This window comes from Peromyscus eremicus, chromosome 1 (genome assembly GCF_949786415.1).
Source record: "Peromyscus eremicus chromosome 1, PerEre_H2_v1, whole genome shotgun sequence".
NCBI classification, from domain to species: Eukaryota; Metazoa; Chordata; class Mammalia; order Rodentia; family Cricetidae; genus Peromyscus; species Peromyscus eremicus.
Window position 1 is genome coordinate 11,907,134 of NC_081416.1, and position 22,455 is coordinate 11,929,588.

At 38.3% G+C, this 22,455-nt stretch overlaps 1 protein-coding gene across 1 annotated transcript in view; it reads left to right on the top strand.

The window, feature by feature from the left end:
• The window catches only part of Sorcs1 (sortilin related VPS10 domain containing receptor 1), a gene marked incomplete at its 5' end in the record, with an annotated part of 425,698 nt that overhangs the window by 394,741 nt on the left and 8,502 nt on the right, over window positions 1-22,455 (top strand). The window contains 3 exon segments of the mRNA XM_059253740.1: window positions 5,285-5,397; window positions 10,071-10,202; window positions 17,458-17,557. Of these exon segments, the coding sequence (XP_059109723.1) occupies window positions 5,285-5,397; window positions 10,071-10,202; window positions 17,458-17,557 (345 nt within the window).

The window sequence follows — 22,455 nt, forward strand, 5'->3', positions numbered from 1 at the left end:
CACTTTGGTAATATTTTTCTATATAAAAAGCTAATTAGTTGGATATAAACTGTTACCAGCAGATAGTAAAAATGTAAGTGTTTATTATTAATATGAATGTAGTACATATGTATCATGGGAAATTAAAATTTAAAAAAACAATATTTTAACATTAGATACAAAATATATTGGCTGGAGAAGAGGAAATAATGCAAAAGTGAGAGAGAGAACTTCGGCTTTTTTTTCTTCCAAATATCAATTTAACCCGGTTCCGGAATCAATTGATTCCAATAATATAATGTAGGTCTAGATTTTCCTTTGGGGCATACAGCTCTTTCTTTCACTTCCTTGTTATTTCTATGTGACCTTCAAAACCAGAGAGTAATTTGTAAGCAACTTTGAACGTCAAAAGATGAAAAAGCCTAAGGATGTTGTTCTAGAAACAGCTTGCTCCGTGTTAGATCTCATAGTTTTGCCTCTCCCAACTCTTCGAAGAGGTTTGAACAGCTTAGACAGCAAGAGGAAATAACCCTAGATATGAGGGATTCCCAACCAGAGGGCTACAGCATGACCATACCCAGTGGGGAGAGCTGTTGATTCACCTGTACTTATCTCCTGTCTATGTGCTTGGGATGTATTAAATCTTTACAGAAACCCTAGCATAAGGGAAGTGATTGTGCTATTTGTACATTTCCCCCACTGGTAATGGTTGGATTTAGGCCTCCACCCCAGCTCATCTCAGCCCTGGCCCATGGTCTGACATTCCCCTCTGTATTAGTTTATTTTCTGTTTCTGTGCCAAGATACCCTGGAAATATCCTGGCTCACAGTCCGCTGTGGCAGGTAAGACATGGCAACAGGTGGGGAAGTGGCCTGATAATATCGCATTCACATTCAGGAAGCAGAGCAGGAAGCGACAGACATGAGGTCAGACTAGAAGAGCCTCAAAACCCACAGACAGGGGCACATTTCCTCCAGTGAGGTTTTACCTTCAAAAGCAGTGGTTCGCAAACTGTGGGGCACATCAAATGACCTGTTCACAGTGGTCACCTAAGACCATCAGAGAGCACAGATGTTGACATTATGATTCATAACAGTAGCAAAACTACAGTTATGAATTAGTAACAAAAATTATTTTATGGTTGGGGTCACCACAACATGAAGAACTGTATTAAAGGGTCATAGCATTAGGAAGGTTGAGAACCACTGTTCTAAAGGTTTCATAACCTGTACAAACAGTGCTACCAGTTGAGTTCAAAAGCGTAAACATGGGCAAGACATTTCACATTCAAACCATAAGACCATAAATGACTTGCCTCGTATCCTTACCCATGGATGCTCTTCTCCTTCTAGATGATGGATCCCTCTCCCTCCTGTGTGGGAGCCCGTTTTCAGGTTCCTTGTGGCTTTACCCAGCATGTCTGCATAAAGAGGATGATTGGACCACGGGCCTGAGTGCAGGTGTCTGAGATGGTCTGCACTTGGCTGTGCTGGGAACGGGAGGTCTTTTGCTCCACCCCTTGGCATTTCTATAAATGCCTTAGGGCAGAGACAATCAGGGCCCATTGAAATAGGTTCCAGGCCCTCTCGAGGCTATCCTGTATATTTTCTATCTGTTTATTTCTGCACTCTAAATCCTTCTATCTAATATTTCCTGCTGCTCGCACTCAAGAAAACTCTGGGGAACTGTGGGGTTGGTGGGAAAACTTCCCGCACTCCTGGATGTCACAAGTTGTCCCTTTTGTCAGGTGTGTGGATGACCTCCTTATTAGAATCTCGGAGAGACTCTTAAATCTAGAAGGTCTCTGTGTTGTGCTTAACCAAACCATCGTTTACTGCTGGGAAATTGTGGACAGACATGGGAAATTGCTGGCTTAAAATCATTCTGCTACTTTGTGACAGTTCCATTAATAGCAATGGTGTCAGTGACACAGGCTAACATTGATGCAGCCTCTTCTAATCACCAGCATCTGTCCCCAGCACTGGAGATATGAACTGCCTTATTAAATCCTGTGAACAGACTTGAGAGAAAAAGTCTATAATTATCCCTGCTTTACAAATGAGAAACGTGGCATAAGTATAATGAACAAACACAACCTAAGAATTCTGTCTAGAAGGGTAATTTCCATACCAGCATACCCTTCTTATGCTTTGGCCCCCACTCTCAGTCTCTTGAAGGCATCTTCTAAAGGTAGTCACCCTGCATACAGTGGGGAGGGGGGTCATCTCCCTCTTCATTAAAAGCATTAGTAGAGCAAATGGCCTGCTCTAACTATCTTTCATTCAGTTTCAGTCAGACAAGTTATCCAGGGAGTCATATGCATGGTTTGAAATGTTTTGTTTGTTTGTTTGTTAGGGCAGTGCTAGGCTGAACCTAGAGCATCACACCTGTGTGGCAAGTGTTATATCACTGAGCAATAGCATCTGCCCAGTGATTTGAAACCTCTAATGCATTGTGACTTCTTAAATAAAGATTATACTGGCCAGAGTTAAACAGGCAGCCTTGAACTCAACTGAGAAAAAAGGAAAAGTGGGTTTTTTAATCCTGAAGTTAGCTGTCAGGAGAGTATTGGAGAGCCTTGGAGCGTCTGTGGGGTCATTAGTGTGGTTAAGCTATCTGAAGCAATGACTGTCACCTAGAGAATTTAGTCTCCACCTTCCTACAGAGGTAGGAAGAGGGCAGCTCTGTCTTTTTTGGTTAAGGTTGTATTTCAAAGGACTATCTGCTCCATGGTCCTAGGGAAACATGTTTCTAAGTTATTCAAGATTTACTTCTTAAAATGACAGAGACAGAATCAACAGCTGCAAGTTTTCTAGACTGAGTATCCTAAGAGGCCAGCAGCCACACCCAGAGGATACCAGCAGAGAACTTAGCAAAACAGAGGGAAAGCAGCTACACCCAGAGGATACCTGCATAGAGTTTAGCAAAACAGAGGGAAAGCAGCTACACCCAGAGGATACCTGGACAGAACTTACCAAAACAGAGGGCAAGTAGAGACCACCATGTCATACAGTGGGAGGCAGGCTACTGAGGCATGATGGAGGAAGGCTGGTCTACCCAAGGCCACCAAACAGACTGAAAGGAAGGTCCTCTGCCTTGTGTTGTTTCCCTTCAGATGCTCAGGGGCACAGGTCTGCCTTTGCAAATGGTAAGTGTATCCAATTCATCTGCTTTAACAGCTTCAAAAAACGCCGTTTAATTGGCATTTTATTTTTTCTATCCCTCCTTCATGTATTTGAATACTTAGGAAGAACATTTCTAAGCCATTCTATCCTCACCTCTCATGCTGGTTCATGTGTTAAGTGATAATGAGGAAGTTGCACCATTTGTGTCCCTTCACAAGGCTAGATACCTTTCCTTAAAGCTGAAGTTACTGCCCTGTGGTGAGAGGTGAGGAGAAAGTGAGAATGACATAAACCTCTGACTTCAGAGTAAAGTTGTAACTCAGAGGGTGACTCTTTAATGCTGTCATTTGTCACACAGCAAATTCATATTCTTGTAATTATTCACCACCAGAAATGAATTAGTGATGTTCACGCGGATGACCAGTGACTCACAAAATAGTCAGACTGTGAAAAACATAACTTTGGAACAAAGCCACTGTCATAAATACACCTTTTATTATGTAAGAGTTTTCAAAGCATGTGTTTGAAAGCTCGTTAGCATTGTTAGGAAATGCACAAGTGGGCTTTTATGCTTCCTAGATGTATAATTCACATCGCTGGTGTCACTTATCCCCGACTGAGGCACAAGGACATACTTGAAACAAGAACTGATTATCAAATAAGTAAATGCATAATAATAAAACCTTCATGGAAATGGAATTATTTACACATTGAATACACATCCACAAATTACACAACCCATGCATGGTCTTTCAAAGCCTACAGTTGCTAAATATAATCCCAAGGCCAAGAGCACAGAGCCTCTATCCTACTTGAATATATATATATATATATATATATATATATATATATATATATGTATTACCAATGAATATAAATAAGATAAGACATATTAGATGATGGTGTCAATGAAAAGAGAGTGGGATGCTCTCTATGTTTGGTGGTCAGAACAACCTTTCTAATGAGAGACTGAGGGAAATTGCCAGGTATGCTGTGATGTGGGGCAAGTAGAAACATCACCTTCAGAAAGTGGGTGACATGATGGAGAAGCCATGGGACGGACAGAACCCAGGAGTACAAGATGTGCAGGCAGGGAAGTCCTGCAGGACATGAGGTAGCTGAGGTAGGCTACATTATGTCATGTGGGATGAAAAAGACTGGGGTAAGAAAATGCATTTATTCTAAGTGCAGTGTGGAGCAACAAGCAGATCAGGGGAGAGAGTACTGTGTTCTGCATGTTCTGTGTGTCAAGCACTGTGAGGTAGGGGTATGGAAGACATAAAAATACACCCTGACACTGTGTTCTCAAGCTCGCACCAGCCTGGGGTCTTAGCTTCACTTTCTGGGTCCAGATGTCAGCTAATGGCACAGTGTCACAGAGTACTAAAGCTGACCCTTTCTTGGAACACAGAGCTGCCTTTACCAGCTGAATCTTGTCCTGCATGCCTTGGTCTAAATGTTCTCCATGCCTCCTCTGAGCCTCTCTCCATTTCCTCCCAGAAAATTCTTCTAGTAAGGTCACTGTTACTTGAATCACCATTCCACTTCCTAGAGGATCAAAACTAACTCAGGAACTACAGAGAAAACTAAAATATCCCTGATGTTAGGAACAACATGAAATGCTATCCTCTGAAACTTATGAGTAACCCCCCAACAGTAGAATAATTATATTAATAAATATAAGTATGTAATATCCTAATTACTATGCCTTCATAAAATGATAAAAGCATATGTTCAATACAGTAATAGTATTTAAAAACTGAAATTGCAACATCAATGATAAGGAAGAATGGTCAGTCAAGAAAAACTAAATAGTTTTAGAATATTTTTGTGAGTAGGTACTGGAAGGAGTGGGCATTCTTGTTAGAGGAACAGGGTGTTCATATGTTCTGGCATCATCATATTGTTATGTATCCATGGCCCTTGGATCATTTAATGTCCAAGATTTCAAAGCCTAGAGCTGAGATAACGGGCAAAGGCTACACAGCTAAGTATGGGCCAGAGTCCCTGGTTTCAGTTTAGCAAAGGAAGAGTTAGAGAGTAACAGGGACAGGATAGTAGCTTTCCTTTCTAGAAGGATCACTATGGTGAGTGTGAAAGACTTTGTGTGAGAAACAATATTTTGACTGCTTTGTGGCGCTATTTACCTTGTAGTAATGGACTTACTGTTATATCCACAGAGGAATTCCGGTCTCTTCGCTTGGCCTTTTCTCCAAACTTGGATGACTACAACCCTGACATCCCCGAATGGAGGAGGGACATCAGCAGAGTCATCAAAAAGTCTCTGGTGGAAGTGAGTACAAGCATTGCCTTCTCCCCATCAGACAGAGTCATTCCCTGAGCTTGAATGGCTTCATGGAGAACAGATCCTTTGCAAAGGAAGGAGAAGACAGAGCTGGAGCCCAAAGCAGACATCAGTTTGGTATCTTAATATTTGTGATCCATATATACATGCCTGTCTTCATTATTGGGTAAGTGCAGCCCTCAGAAACATATGGCCCTTGCCTCCTGTGAAGCTAATTCTTCTTCAAGAAGGACATGGGCATCTGTGAGAGTTATGTAGCTAAGTTCGGAATTTGGTAAATTTTTCATTAGTAAATGAAAAATCAGTGGCTGTGTAACCAAGGGGAACCCTGGCTAAGTGTCTTCAAGGGTGAATGTAATGAATAAAAGAAGCCCAGGCTCCAGATCTACATCTGTCAGCACAGAGTTTCAAGAGCACATGGTACAGGATGCCTACCCGTATTTCAGTGTCTTAATTCTTTTAAAGACATTTCTTTTCCTTCTCAAGAGAATGTGATTAGTATCCTCCTTTTGTAGAAAAAGCAACTGAGATAACTCCTCCAGATTCTCATGAATAGTAGGTGACAAACTCCAAAACTGAATGAATTTCCTGTTTCTCATGTCTGGGGTCTTACAATGAAGCACAGCTTCTAATCCTCCTAAGCTTTCTGGAAGAGTAGCAAGGTGATGTGAATTATTCCTCAGTGGGCACAGGGTTGCTGAAGACTGCAGGAGACATCTTACTTAAACACTCCTTCTCCCATCTGCTTCACTTGCATCAATAGGTTAAGAGTGAAGCATCTGCTCCTGGGTTGGTCAATATAGTATCCAAACATGGGAAATCAGAAATATCCCCACAGTATGTTTGTATTAGTTAGTATTTGCTAATAAACAGAGCTGATAGAATTAATATATTTAAAGGAGATTTGTTAGAGTGGCTTATAGGCTGTGGTCCAGCTAGTCCAACAATGGCTATCTCCCAACAGAAAGACCCAAAATCTGATAGTTTTTCAGTCCATGAGACTGGATATCTCACCTGATCTTCAATATACCTTGGGATCCCAAAAAGCTAGGTTCTAATACCAGTGAAGGAATGCCTTAGCAACAGGCTAAATTAACTTGCCAGTAAGAGTAATGGCAAGCAGACAAAAAGCAAAAGCATTCTTCTTTCATGTCCATTTTTATAGGCTGCCACAAAAGGTATGCCCCAGATTAAGTGTGGGTCACCGGACCTTAACTGATCCAGATTTAGGTCAGATCTTCCCAGGTTAAAGTGGTCAAACTTAGAATGATTCTTCCCGTCTCAAATGATCCAATCAAGAAAAACCCCTCCAGGTCTACCCAGCTGCCTGGTTTTTAGTTAATTGCAGATGTAGGTAAGTTAACAACCAAGATAAGCCATCATGTGTTCCTAGCACAATAGGAAATATCAATATATCATTTGTATATATTCTTTTCTGCTTCCAAAACATGCTGGAGCTTGATGCAAAGCAAAGATGCAGTAAAGACACTACGATAACCTCTGATTAGAAAGGCAATTGCATGTGCTGCCTGTTAGTGTCCACCTTCTCACCTGTGCCTTTATTGGTAAACATTTAACACTGAAAATACCTCAGTTTTCTTGATGCTTCATATTATTTAACTACATTTAGTAGCAAAAATAAGCTGATATTTATTTTATGCTCATTTCTACTTTATAGGTGAGGAAGTTCAGCAAGGAGGCAAAAACCATGTAATTAAAAGTCAGGGTTTGAAGTCAGACCCTCAGAGTTTGATTCTGAACTCTATGTAGTGCTACCGTACTCTAGTCTTTGTCTTTTTTCAATAGAAAACAAGGACAACGAGAGTATTTGAGTGGAGAAGGGGAAATTTTGGTACCTCTGAGTAGCTGTCATTTCATCTCTGTTTGCATTGCTCTTAGCATCTACCACATTAATGGTTCCATATCCTAGCCACCAGAAGGCTCAGTTGATAGACAACTGGCCCAACAGAACTCAGGATTACTGTCTTTGGAGTTGCCTGTCATCAGCACCACAACTGATTTATTTCTTCTGATATCCAAGAAGATAGGTTATCCCCTTCAATGAGCCCTTTCCCAGACTCTTACATCTATAATTTTCTAAGCACCTTGGTTCCCCAGAAACTGTGTGATTATCCCCAGTAATTCATCAACAAGGAACTAACTCAGCAATGCCGAGATTTCTGACTCTTATTTCTATCCACACCAACTTTCTATGGATCAGAAATTGTGAACATCTACCTTGCAACTAGCTTCCCAGTGGTCTAGAAACACTGCTCATTAATATTTCCAGTCTGCTGTATATAATAGGCAACTGGATGCAGAATAACTGTGTTGGATCAACATCCCCCAGGATAGGGTGGTGGTGATCTAGAGACAAGGAATAATTAATGCTGTTCAGATTTCCCAAGACACAACTGATCTGTTTTCTTGTCCCAATTGTTACTTCCCACATCTTTGAGATCAGTAATTACACTTGGCCACTTCATTAAGTCCTAAGGGACCTCATTAATTGTACTGTTCCAACAGGAAGGACAGCTTGAGTCATCTTGTTTACAGTTTATTATGTTGCTATGTGACAGAGCCCTATATAAAATTGGTTATTATTTCTTCTACAAATTGGCTTTTGATATGGACATAGCATAATGGAATCTTTAAATGAATTTCTGTCAATAGATAATTTTTTGCATATGAAGATGCTTTGAACTTAATCTCAGAGCTTGAAAGTTAGTAGGCATATATGATATGTTGTCATCTGTAATGAGTTATATTGTGGCATCAGGATAAAGGAATCACAGAAGACAGATTATATTTATATGCTTCACAGCTAGGTCAAAGCTCACAGCATTACCACCAAACCTTTCCCAGATGATTTTGATCCACTGCTTGACCTTGCTGCAGTTACTGTCTGCCCTGGGTCCTAAATACCTAGATACCTATTCTTAGCTGGAATAGGTATCTTAGCTGGAACGGTGTTGTGGGCTGCATTGTTCTGATACTCCTCAGATTAGGTCATGTCAAATAAATGTGAGTCTACAGAGTCAGTTTGAGACATCTCTGAAGAGCCAGTCTATCTCCTTATGAGACCTCTTGAGACTTCCATTGGGTCCCCATGATAGCCCAGCTCCTTCAGCCCATACCTGCTCCATTTCCTTCTAGATTGCTGACTAGAGTCATTGAGTCAGCTTCCTGAGTATCACAACCTGTAGTGTATCTTCACCTGAAAAGTGGGGCATAATCATGCTTCAAGGGTTTATGGTGAAAAGCTGCACATAACATTGCTAAGTTACTCAGCATACCTTCTGGGTAAATCAAAAAGCACTAATATATTGGATTTACTGCCAATTTGGAAAAAGCAGTTAAGAAATAATCACTACAGTTGGAAATCATGAAAAAATGTTCTAAAATACATAGCCCTTTTGATGACTTATAGGAGATATGTAGAAACATACCAGCAAAATATATAAGAAAGATATTCGGAGAAGCATTGTAGGCATGTACAAATACACCTATAGGAAAAGCTAAAATGTGGAAAAATTGTTCAGGATTCCATTTGGCTAGAGCAATAAAAGCCCATGTAAGCTGCAGGTAATTGGTTTGAAAAGGAAGAGTGGAACCACTTTATACAACTCCTTGAGCACATGCTTAAATCAGTAGCAATGGGATTGATTGCAAGCACTTTAAACAGAAGAACATAGCTGAAGTTGGACTATGGTAGGGGTAATGTGAACAGAGGAGCCTGCCTCTTTGAGATGAGGATACCATTGCAGAACTCTAGGATGGTGACCTGAACAGCTGACTTGAGATCATCAACAGTAGATGGATATCCACAAGAAGGAAGAAGATCATTCATTCAAAAGGCGACAGGTTAAATTCTCATATGTAGCAGGAGAAAAAGAGGAAGGCATATGTCTGAGATGAATGGGTGATGGTCCCAAGCTAACATAACTGAAAAAAAGCCTACTTTGGGACACAGAAATGTAGAATGAAGATATAGGAGTAATAATGAGAAGTTATTTTTAATATGATTATTAAAATCCTAGTGAAGTAAAAACATAGTATTTTGAGTGATCACAAAGGGAAAAGTGGATTCTATAACTATCTTGGGAATGGGCTCAGAGTGAACCCTAAGCTATCTGTATGAGAGCAAATGATTAAACAAGGAAGAAGCTTTTGAATGCTACTTGAATGTTTTATCTTTATGTTAATTTATATGAGTATGTATTAATAATATATATAATGGGCTTCATTGTGACATTTTTATTTCATATATGTATGTAATGTATGCTGATCAATTTCATCCCCTTTTAGCATTTGGATTTCAGCAGAAGTGCTTCATGTAATCAGAGTCATTAGTTAGAAAGTCAACTATTACTCTTAAAAATTTTCTACTTAAAGAAATATAAGTACAGGCATAAACAACTAAGAAGACAGTCACTGTGATGGATCTCAGATTGAGCCTTAATCAAACATTCTGCTCTGAACCTAACTGATGACCCAAGGATGCCCTTTCTATCCCATGCTTCCTGCAGTACCCAAGGGTCTGCTCCTAAGTCACCACTTCTCATATTCCAGTATGGCTTCTGTCTGTATTAGTGCCTAATACCTGCCTCTTTGTCCTCATTCTCCGTAGGACTCACAGAGTCTCTTTGTGTCTCCCACAGGCCACAGGGATTCCCAGCCAGCACATCCTGGTGGCAGTGTTGCCTGGCTTACCCACAGCTGCTGAGCTCTTCATTTTGCCCTATCAAGATGCAACCAGAGAAAACAAAAGGTCACCAGAGGACCTGGAGCAGGTGAGTTGCCCAGAAGACATTTCCAACTTCTCCCTGCAATTTCTCCCACGATCTGAGAGCAAGTGACTTGTCTGAAGGCCGTGCCACTTAGAATTTAGGGAGGTTTACATTTTGGTGAAGAGATGACAGGTTTAGAGAGATCTACACTAATTTTGTAGTTTTGTCACTGATATTCATGGATCTATCAGACAAATGAAGAAATCAAAGACAATGAATTAGTATCAGTAATTTAGTTAAAGTCACAGCAATCCCATAGGTATTTTTGTTGATTAAAGAAATAATAAAAGAAAGCACTTGGCCAATATAATAGATGCTCATTAAATGTAACAATTATATTTAATGATTGTTTTATAATAGAAAACAATGTGGAAATAAGAAAACTTAGTTCTTTAGATTATGAAATAGACTGGGATACTGAAGAACATTTTTGGAACAAAGAATGTTGATAGTGAGGAAGTAAAATGATTAATGAATTGACTTTCACAAAGTTGAGAATCAAATAAAGACAATAAGAAAACAGAAGAATATATAGTGACAAAGTGGCTAGTATCAGTTATGAGGGTTTATAGTGAAAGAGGTACTTCCATAATTTCATTGAAAAGCAAGCTACCAAGCTAAAGGTCAAAACATTGATTAAGGAAATTGATTATATTTTAGCCTGTCCAGAATTGTAGTCAAAGTAAACCCAGCATTCACATAAAACTCATGAGAAATTAGTGACTTAGTTCTGGAGAGCATTATTATCCTGACTGAAAAATGCAATGGTGAAATTACCTTATAAGGCCAGGATATGTATTGAGACTCCACGAAATGGGCTGCCTACAAGTAACCTGTAGTTTTTATTCTAGGTAAGGTCTGTTGATTCTTTTCTCAATCACTTAAATAACTGAGAAAATGGTAGGAGTGAGCTTAGAAACTCATTTAACTTAAAGATCCAGAGATCCAGTTCAGAGAGGGATAAATTCAGAACCAATCCAGAATGTCATCAAGCTGTTTCTTTTCTCTTTCCTTCTCCTTTTCTTATGACCACATAGAAGCTTCTGCAAGAATAGAGCCAGTACATAGGAAAGCAAGGATGGCTATGCAGCACTGGCTTCTGTTTAGTCTGAGGCTGACCCCACTATAAAGACTGCATCTGTCCTCCAATGGCACCACCAGGAGTCCTAGGTTTGCAGTTGTCATGGGTCAAGTGTAGGTCAAGTGGACAGGCATCTCTTAATCCTTGCAGTCATATAGATAGAGTACCACTGCTAAAATTTCAGATGGGTTTAGATTAGTCTTTCCCAAACTAAAAATAAACGTGAAAGCAGAAGACAAGGTTCTTCATTGAAAAATGTGAAGGAGGAAGGAACATTGGGAAAGCTAAAACAGCTTCTAACATAATAACATATGCAGACTTTTTAGACAAATACAAAAGATGCAAGCAACAAAAATGAGCCCACTATGTGAGAGCTGACCTAGCAATGCTGCTGATTTTAGCCACTCTCTTCATGCTCTGGTCTCCTTCCTTCTAGATGTTGTACCGAATGCCCTGTAGGATAAGAGCATGGATCCTGTCCAATGGTTCCTGACGAGTGGGAGGGGAAAACCACAGTGAAGTATCCCTGGCTCTCTTCCCTGAGCCTCTTCTGAGAGGACTCCCCAGGGAACAGAAAAGCTAGTTGAATGGAACTATCTTGTCTGTGAAATAAATTGAGAATTCTTCATGGCGCGAGGCACTTGACCCTTTATCAGGATGCCACCACTAGATTAATCAAGTGCCCTCTATCTGGGAGAGCTCCACCAGCCTTGCTTTCAGATCCCCAGAGAGTGTGAAAAGGCTCTCTTGCCCTTGGTGGTCTCATCAAGAAGAGCATATCATGCTATCCTAAAACCAGCTGCTCAAGTGAGCAAGCTCTGCCCTTTGGGCCCTTTATCCCATGCTTCTCTCTGAGTCTTCTGGGATGACAGGTATGGATCTGCCACTCCTGGAAGGAAGAGAGACCATCATGCTCTGAGGAGGCTGTGATGTCTTACTGGAGAGAGGGGGCTTATACTTGTAGTCTTTCAAACTCCTTAAATGACATTATGGGAAGAGCATACCAACTGGTTATCCAAAACCAAATGCTCAACCCTGAAAACATATTTACAAATGACAATATATAGACTGAGCAGGTCATATTTAGAAACATATATATATATATATGTAAACATATATACAAGACAATGAAAAAAACATAAATTCAGAAGAGAGCTAAGAGAGTTATATGAGAAGGTTTACAGGCATGAAAGGAAAAGGAGAAATATTACACTTGTATTATAATCTGAAAAATAAAATTAAATTAAAAGATATTTAGAAGAAACAAAAGGGACAGTAGGAAAATACCAAACACAAATAATACATTTTTTGTTTAATCTGTGTTACTCCTTACAGATACAGATTGCAAATTTTGAGGGCAGAAAAATGAAAGACATCTGCGAAAATAGATTAATCTATTGGTGATGTTTAATAAGCTTAATGTTCACTATTAAATATATTCAATAAGCACAACTTCTTTATTTTGTGCACTTATGCTATTCCCTGTCAGTTCTGAATTTGAAACATGGGGATTTGAGTTATAAAGATATTATATTGACTAGGAAGGTCATTAAAATAGGAAAGCTGTAATCAATATAAGGCTAATAAGAGGTGAACCAAAGGTATATGGCTAAAGGACAGAGAAGCTTAAAGATGGCAGTGAACCATCCAAAGAAAGAACGGAACTAGAAGAAGAAGCCTCAACTTGAATTTAGAATTTGGCTCTACAGCCTCTCCACCATGTAGTTGTGTTGTTTGAGTTGGGGAAAAGCTTTCTCTGTTAAAAACAAAAACTTCCTCAATTAGTAGTTGAAGGGACCGCAGGTCCAGGCTTTATCAACTGGGTCTTCTCCAAAGTCACCTTAGCCTGTATTTTCTCTAAAGATGGCACCAGAGTAATATTTATATTCAGCAAGGTTTACAGTCTTCAGATCAACTTTATGAACAAGTGTTACTACTTTGGACCATGGTAACTTTGTCATTGACAAATTTGCTAAAGACATTTAAAAAAGTATTTACTATTTGGGAATTTCAAAAAATGTGTATAAGAGCACCAAACATCTGTGCTATAACCACAGCTCCTGTCACATAAAGGCCATTCAGGACTATATGTGCTTTCATAGACTTCTGAGGCTCTCGGCGGGGGAGCGGGGCAGGGAGGCGGGGTTCATTCCTGTGCTCAGGAGCTGTACCTAGCCACAGCTAAGCTAGGACATTTCAGTTAAACCATTTGCATATCAACATTGAGCGTTGCCAAGATCAAACTGCAAGTATCATCTTGTTGATCCAAAACCTAACACGTTGGGGTACCAGCAAATAGAGATCCAAATACCCACTCAACAAAGGTGGGACAGATGCCCATATCAAACAACACTACTAATGTTCTAACTGCAGAAGCCCAGGTTTCAAAATAAAACCACAAATAACACTAAATACCAAGACAATATGTATCCTCCAAAGTAAAATATTATTTCCCCAGTAATGTTCACCGAGGGAAGCAACTCAGATTATGCACAAGGTAATAAATTCCAAATAACAATTATAAACATGTTCAAGAAACTCAAAGAGAATGTGAATAAATTCTGGGATGAAGAACAAAAAAAAATAAACTTTTGAATAAAATAAGGAAAGCAATTCAACATTTTGCTTTATTTAAAAAAGATTTTTTATTATTTTAGTTTCATACATGTAAACAATGAATTTTGATCATATCCAATTTCCACATCCCCCTCCCAACTTCATGTGGTCTTTCCTGAATCTACATCTTCACCTTGTACCACCTGTTTAAACTGTTTCAAAAACTGACTAACTCCTCTCTTCAGCTTCCCTTTTGTTCATGTTTCAATGATTGACATTTTTATTCCTATTATGTGAATGTGTTTTCTCCAAATAATTTTATTAAAGATGGTCTAAATGTTGAATATGTTCCTATGTATGGTGACCATCATAGACCAAATATTGACAGCCCACTCACTGTCTTTGGGGGCACGTAGGATGATAATGATGATTCTCTACTCTCTGAGGAGAGCCTCATCACTTATTTAAGACAATTGAGTTGGAAGAAGGAATTCCATGGGTCTCTTCCAACCTGAAGAAATTCAATGGTTGCAAGTTCTATTCCAGTGCTATAGTAATGGAAACATTTGAAATGGCTTTTTCTCCAGTCTGGTTCCCCATGTTGTAGGAAGCATCTGCCCACCTGTGGTGGATATTGTGCATGAAGGGGAAAAAGTGCCTCTTTTGTTCACATCTCTGAGAATTTTCCATTGTTACTTTACTCAAGCTGAGCTGATTCTGATTGCTACACTCAATCTTCAACTTTTGAGATAAAGATAAGGCGAATTGAATTGCTGTATTCCTATAGTAAGGATCTCCCATGACATCCCTTTCTAGTGTCTATATTGAGTCACCATTGCCTTTTCAAATAGTAATTTAAATGAAGTGTGAACTTCATCTGAACCATAGGCATATCCTACCGAACAGGCAGATACCAAGAATAATAGGCTGTTTCTTGAGCTGTGATTGTTTAGCTGAAGTAGAATAGGAAATGATCTGTGTAGGAAAGCGGCGAAAGAGGAATGCTGGTATGAATTAAAAATGAAATTCACTTAGAAGGCACACTTTTTACTGGACAGCAAGAGAAGTAAATTCATCTCACTTCAGCAAGTCTGCTCTCTGAGTGATCACATACGATTTCACTTGAGTCTTTATCAGGCAGTGCTTGCCCTTCTCATCTAGGCTCTTGCTATGCTTCCTGTAGATTGTAGTTTATTATACACTATTGTCCACAGTTTCAAACATTACAATCTGTATAGACTGGTGGAATGAACACTTTCATGAGGAAAGTGTTAGGAGATGCTTATTCCTGTGCCCTACATTGCTCAGTGGCATTGGGGACAGTATTGTAGTTTGTGTGTGTGTGTGTGTGTGTGTGTGTGTGTGTGTGTGTGTGTGTGTGTGTGTTACAGGTGGATTAGAAATGACAGTGTAATGAATTAAATACTCTGCCATTTTTATCTCCTAAACTCAATTACCCAGATATATAACTAGACATCTTCCTTAATCCCTCTTGGTCAAATAGTTCAGGAAATCTTTTTTTTTTTTATTTTTAATAGTGCTGAACTAGGATTAGGAGTCAAACAAAACTGAAATCGAGTCTCAACTCTTCAAATATTAACTTGGATATGTCCTTTGAGCTCTATGCTCTTCCATGGGGATGCTAGCATAACACAAGGAAAAACAGACAGACATAAGCAACATTATCAAAATAAAGTGTTCAATGCATATATCATATATTTAAATATATAAATAACATCTCATGATCTCATAAAGACAATACAGAGTAAGTACTTCTGTAATTAACCTGGTAAGAGGTTTAAAGAATTGTTGAAATTCGTAAAATGTTTACTACTATTTGACTAGTAAAACACCTGGTTCTAATTAAGGTTATTCTTGTATGGAATGTAAATTACTTTAACTTTTGCTTCTTATGCATAATTTTTTCCCACAGAGTACAGATTATTTATCAAATATCTTTTGATGCAAGTTAAATAACATGAAACACATTCTGTTACCTGATTAATTTTTCATACCTGGTTTAGTTTTGTAAATGATATAGACAAATCCAGTGAAGTAATGATAGAAACCAACACACCTCTAATTATTTTCATGAGGGGCTCTCCTAGAGATAATAAATTAAAAGTATGTTGTTCTGATAAATTATATTTTCTGATTTAGTTATTTATATGTCTCATTTGAATATAAATATGTTCAGGACTAAAAAGTAATATCATTTCACCGGGTGAAAGTGAGAAGTCCTCCTGTTGGAGATACATAGTTTGGTTTTATGTTTCTAATATTCTCTAGGAAACAGGCCAGTTTCCTAATTGCTTCTGAGACATCTTTCATGTTTGGACTAGAATGTTTTTTCATTATATGTCTACATATGCATGTGTTTGGATGTTTGCATGTATATGTATGTTAATAATCTACATTCATTTGTAAGTTTCAAAGCCAAAACCTTTGTAATAGACATTTACAAAAAATCCATTGTTTATTTCCTTTCAAGACCCCACTAACTGAGTAGTAATCAGAGATTTCAGAGAAAACACCTTTGGTGAAGTTGCTTGGAAATCCATTCTTCCTGTAAACCTAGACTGCTAAGGAAAATTTCCCATGCTCATAAGAAAGGAGTATCTTCACAGAGGGACCACGTTTTTTGCAGCATGGTTTTAACACAGCCTTGCTTTTCTTCATGGTTTCACAAATGACAACGTTTGAGAGAAGGACCCCAGGAGCTATCCATGGAGCATGGAGGATCACCTCACACTCCTTTTGTTCAAAGCACTGTAGTTACATTACCAACTAGTGACTTCTATATGGACTCCAGACTAAACCATCGGGCTTGCTTAATTATTAAGGCTCCACAAGTTGCCATTTTGGCAACTTAGTAGAGAAGATGAAACTCAGCAAATAAAAAAGGGAAAACAGAATAATTTAACTAGAAGAACAATGGTCAGCATCCATCTAATTAGACTTAATAGCGTACTAAATAATATATGAACTTGAGGCTTAAAATAGTATATTAAAAATAAAGCAAGGATAGCAGATAAAAATAAGTAGTATGATTACTCCTCAGAGCCTTTCAGAAATTCCCCAAAATGTGTGAGCCAAGCATAATAAATTTCTATGGTAAACAAAAAAAAAGAGCTTTTATCCTTTCTGTAACACCTTATGGTATGCAATTTCTCCCCAAACACCTTGCCTGGGGTGATTAGTCCATGGTCTAGAATTCCATGTCTCCTACCAACATATACTAGCCTCAGGAGTAGTTTAGCAAATACCTATATGCATGAAACAAAGATTAACTAACTCGTTGCTTAAACTGTGGCTGCATTGTGTTTAACTGTATTGTTTATTATATTATTGACATTTATTATCCAACAGTCATAACTTTCTTATCCATGAAAGCCATGGGATGGTTTAGTGAAAGTGAAGGAAGCAAAGTAAATCATACCCAGAATGTGTGAATTGTACCAACCCACTACTTTTTAGGTCTTATATATAACAGACTTTCCCTTTCTGTCATTTACAGTATAATGTTAGCAGGCCTTGGTGAACATTCAAAGTATTTCTCAGTGTGGCTGTTCACACTCAATATGACTATTTGGGTGGAACTAACTGTAACACTTCTTTCAGATATCTGAAGTTCTAATCCACAAACTCAATCAAAACTTGGTGCACTTCGAGCTGAAGCCTGGGGTCCAAGTTCTTGTTCATGCAGCTCACCTAACAGCAGGTCAGTTTCCATGTTTGGGGCTTCTTGCCAGCCACTGTAATGAAGAGAAGTCACATCTATTGTAATCAGGGATAGATGGTAATTATAAATTGAGCACAGTTCTTGAAAATCTGCTTGAATGATGGTTATGCCACAGCGAGGAACCAGTTTGGCGAGAGAATAAGATATTGCTTCCACTTAGTCCCTACAAAACAGTTTAATAAATCATTTAAGTGCATGCTCTCATGTGATAACATGCTTTGTTTCAACATACCTGTAATAAGAGCATTAACTTTCAAATCTTTCTATAAAGCCTTATTTTCAATCCGCTCATAGCACAAAGAATTTGATTTCTTTATGTTCCAGGCTATGGTAGTACAGGTGAAGTAGAGGTGTAGGGGAGATACAGAGGCAACCTTCATTTGGTCCTAATTTTGTAAATAAATGTTCTTAATCGTCTGTCTCTTTACTTATAAAAAGTAGGCAGGGAAATCCTCCTTCTAACGATACAGAAAGCTTTCAATAAAAAATACGTAATCTCAAGAATTTATAAGTAGATATCACTATGTATGTTAATAATTAATTAGATGAACAATATTTATCAATTACTTGTTTTGGCAGAGTATTACAGTGATGCTTCATGGGGTACAAATGCAAACTGGAAATAGGTTGTATACTGGGAAAGTGTGGTGGTGGTATTTGTTGGAGGTGTGCTATAGGACAAGGAGAAAGTATAGGCAGTTGGGGGGAATCTCTCAATACGAACATGTATGAGTGTTTGTGTAGAGAGTAAACACATTGTATATAAACATTTAACTTTTAAAGGCATTTTTGTTTTGTTTTGATTTTTTTTGTTTTAGCCATATCTTTAGCTTCCATCATTTTTATAGAACTCACTGTGCATACCTAGAAAACAGATTTACATTCTGTGTACTGTAGAGATGGCTATGGAATGTAAGACAGTGGGAAAATTACCTTAATTTGGATGATATACTTAGAAGAATTCATGACATGTGAAAATTTGTTTTTCTTTCAATTCCTTTGTATTATTAACAATTGAAGTAATTTAAGAAATTAAAGGCAGAGATGAATTTTATTTGTTCCAAATGAGATTGAAAATTTTTATTAAAGGAGGTGGTATTTGGGGAGATTCTTGAAGGATGGATAGGACAGAACTCATGAGATATTCCAAAGACCAAAACACTGAGGGGAAAAGGCCTTAGGGTTGTTGAGGAAGCCAAACACATGAGGATGGAGGACAGCAGATGCCATCTCAATTCTTCATTGTCTTGGAGATTCCAGAAGGTTTCCAGGTCTGGAAGCAGGCTAAGCATATTGTCACTGTCTCCTATTTTTCTCCCACTATCTTAAAAACTAAGTAATCAGATTCAATTGTTATAGAACATAAGGAAGGGAGGTAGAGTATGGAATGTGCCATGTGAGCCATCTGTACTTTAGTGGACTCTGACAAGCCATAAGAGTCTTTGAAAAGGGGTGTGAAATTTACTTAATCATTAATTGAACTTGCTTAGAATACATACTGTACATCATCATCCTCTCCCACAGTAAATAGAGCTATTTGCTCATGTATAATTTAGAGACTGATTATAGTAGAGCCTGATATTCTATACAGAATTCTTCATTTGAAAGGATATGTTTCATCTCTTGTAATTTAAGGCTTGCTTTACAACATGCTCAGCTTCTGAATGAATTCAGCAAATGATGAATTCTGTTGTAGTGAGACTTGATCAGAGAAATGTCCCCTTTCTATGTACATGGAGACTCTATTGGAATTGGGGGAATAGCCCAAGGCAAGCTAAACAGAGAGCTATCTGTATTTCTCCAGTTCCCCTCTTCTGGAAGCCAAATATGTTTGACCCTCTACTTTTCCACACAGCTTTCCTTTCAGTTATTATGTGTGCCAGCTTTTCATTTCGCCTGTCATATTATACTTCAGCTATGTCTCACACTGTTTTGGTAAATTTGACATGCAGTAACACCATCACTCAAGAGGTGGCCAGGAGAATCAAGGCAAGACTGCTTAGTTAAAGACCCTATCTCAAATACAAGAAGAATAGAAAAGGAGTGAGTAGGTGGGTGGATTTCTTGTGAGAACTAGTTTAGAATTAAAACTATGCTTAGCCATGAGAAACTGATGCATCAATGAAGTCCTAAGAAATGTGTGGATCCACAGCTCACATGGAAACTTCATTCTTGATAGCTATGAAAAATTCATTCCAGTGGAGCAAGTTTTAGATGGCCAGGAACAATACAAAGTTGAAAAAAAAAACCTGACAATTTCCTCCATTTCATGCTCACAGTTCTTTCACAGGTGGGTGTTTGGGAGCAGGAATCAGGTTTCTAGGAAGAAAGGCTGGCAGAAAGAATAGATGTAATTGGAAATCCACATAGCCATAACATTTGAAAGACAGATGCTATATCAAAGACATGTATGACTCAAGGTTGCCAAGACAACAAGAAAACGAGTACAGCTGCAGGCCAGGTGGGAGGGGAAATCTCTTACACTGGGAAAACTTGATGAGAAAAAGAAAAATCTTTGTCTCCCTATCATTATGGATGTTTATGTTCCTTCATATTAGACTTATTAGTAACATCTTCTATTAGTCCAATTGCAAACTTCATCAGCCAACATTATAAAGTTTGTATCATGAATGACTCAGCAGCTATATTTATGTAGACTTAATGTGGAACATTAGTTTCTGTACAGGAAGAAAATGACCAAGACTGAAAGAATAACTAAACTTCAAAATGCTGTTTGTTCACATAAGAGTATAGAACTTGCCATATGCCAAGGTATAGACTTCCTGGGTTGAACTTTGACTATAGTAAGAACAGCAAAAGATTTGTGTCAAGAATGATACTTAAATGGTTATGATGATGAAGTATCAGTTTCTTACTTGAAATTGATCCTGGAGTAGCTCTAGCTACCTTATTTAGAAAAATAAAAATAGTTATTTGAACATCAGTGTATTGGACCACATGTCTACCAAATAGAGTAGAGGGTAATTTCCTTTTATGCGTGGAAAACAGGGCATGTTCAGTGAAGGGTAGGTGGCTTGAGGTGCTTGCAATGGTGTTTTTTAAATTGAAATTAGCATATCCATATATGGGTGAAGAAGATTGTTTGATGTAGACATGGCATTTGGTTCCCGTTCTCTTCTCATCCTCTTATATCCCTTACAAAAAGGGAAATCCTTTTGTAAAGGACCACTGTCTGCAGCATTTCCTGTCTCTAAGCAGGACTACTGAAACCTTTATGGGGACCATTATCGCACACTGCTGCTTCCATTAATTGCCCGGCAGATGTTCAGCAGCCTCCTTTTTAAAGTGTTCAAGCCAGAGTATGTAGCTGATGAGAGGCAGTGCATGATTTGGTTATTCTCCCAGGGAAATGAACTGTCTCCTTTCAGGAATTTACTAGCCTGATTTTGGTTTTCAAATTCAGTTCCCTATTTGCTTTCATGGGAGTACAAGGTAAGCATTTGCAGAAATCTGGGTGTCATTAGAGACTGGATTTTGCTTATCTCCTCCTATATTCTCTCTTTGGGAATTCATTAATTTCTGTAGCTAAGCCGAGTTAAACTTTGAATGCAGTGTTTATTTTGTTCATAGTCTTCCCTGTGCTTCTTGGAAACTGTGATTTCTCTTGAGGGTCTAGCCATACCTGACAGATATATTTCTAGAATTCTCTTTGCAGAAACAAGAGATTTAATGTTATGTGAGAATAAAGGGGAAATAAAGAACATGTTGAGAAGGTGGAGCCAAGGTCACAGCTTGAACAAATGCTTTTGGATTTTAGAACCTTCATTAGCAGACAGAGGCTAAAACATTTCAGAATCAGCCAGAGGGTTAAAAAGGGTATATAAATCAGTAACATTTGGGATTGTACTAATAATACTGATGTTTGGGAAAAAGTGTAACTGGGTTCATACAACCCACCCACCCCTAGCTTCTTTGGCTTTCTGCACTCCTAAATCTCTTTGTAATTTAAGACTTAGCTATTCTATGCCACCATGTGTTTGACATCTTTCTAGAAGCCTTTGCCTCATTACCACCACCCACGTCTGAAACTGTCGATTTTTAAATCTCTATCTGATGATGGTGATTATGGCTATCTTCATTCTCATCTTCCTCACACATACTCATTTCTCATGAGCAGAGTTCTTAACATCATCTTGTTGTCACTATTACTGAACCCAGCAGACAACTTGTAGGTCAGTTGCTCAACTATACTTTTACAAATATCAGGTTCATAATGCATAATGTGTAGAAATATAGATATGTATATGAACCAATCTTTATGACCATTCTAGCTGAACACCTGGCTAGTGGAGCCTTTCATTATTTTATCCAATAGGCATATAGAGAAAACCATTTTCTCTAATTTTTTATTCCATATTATGGATGTGATTATGAATATTTATTTGTACAATGAGAATGGACAGTTAGAAGGAAAATAATGCCCTTGTTCCTTGGAGTTCTGTGTTTCGGAAAAAGAGAAGCAAGAAAGGATGGGCAGGAGAGCAAGAGTCTGCTACTGAAAAAAAGCCTGAATCAAGTATAACTTATTGCCCCTTGCTTAGTGCTTTGTATCATATATTTTTAGAATCAGGATTTCATTGTGAGGAGTGTTTGCTGGCCACTTACAAAGGCTCAAAGTCTGATGCCAGTCATTTGATTTCTATTGGTTACTATTTAAGAATAAACCTGAACCATTAATTAAAAATCTGTAAAAGATATTTTTTTTTTGTTTTTGTTTTCATTACTAACTTGGAATGTACTCAGGAGCAGTATCCATTTCAGATTCATCATTTTATTCCTCAATGCTTCTATTTTCTGTGCCTCATTTGACAATAATTCCTTTAAATTTGTGGTTCTTTAAGAGGATATAAGACAAA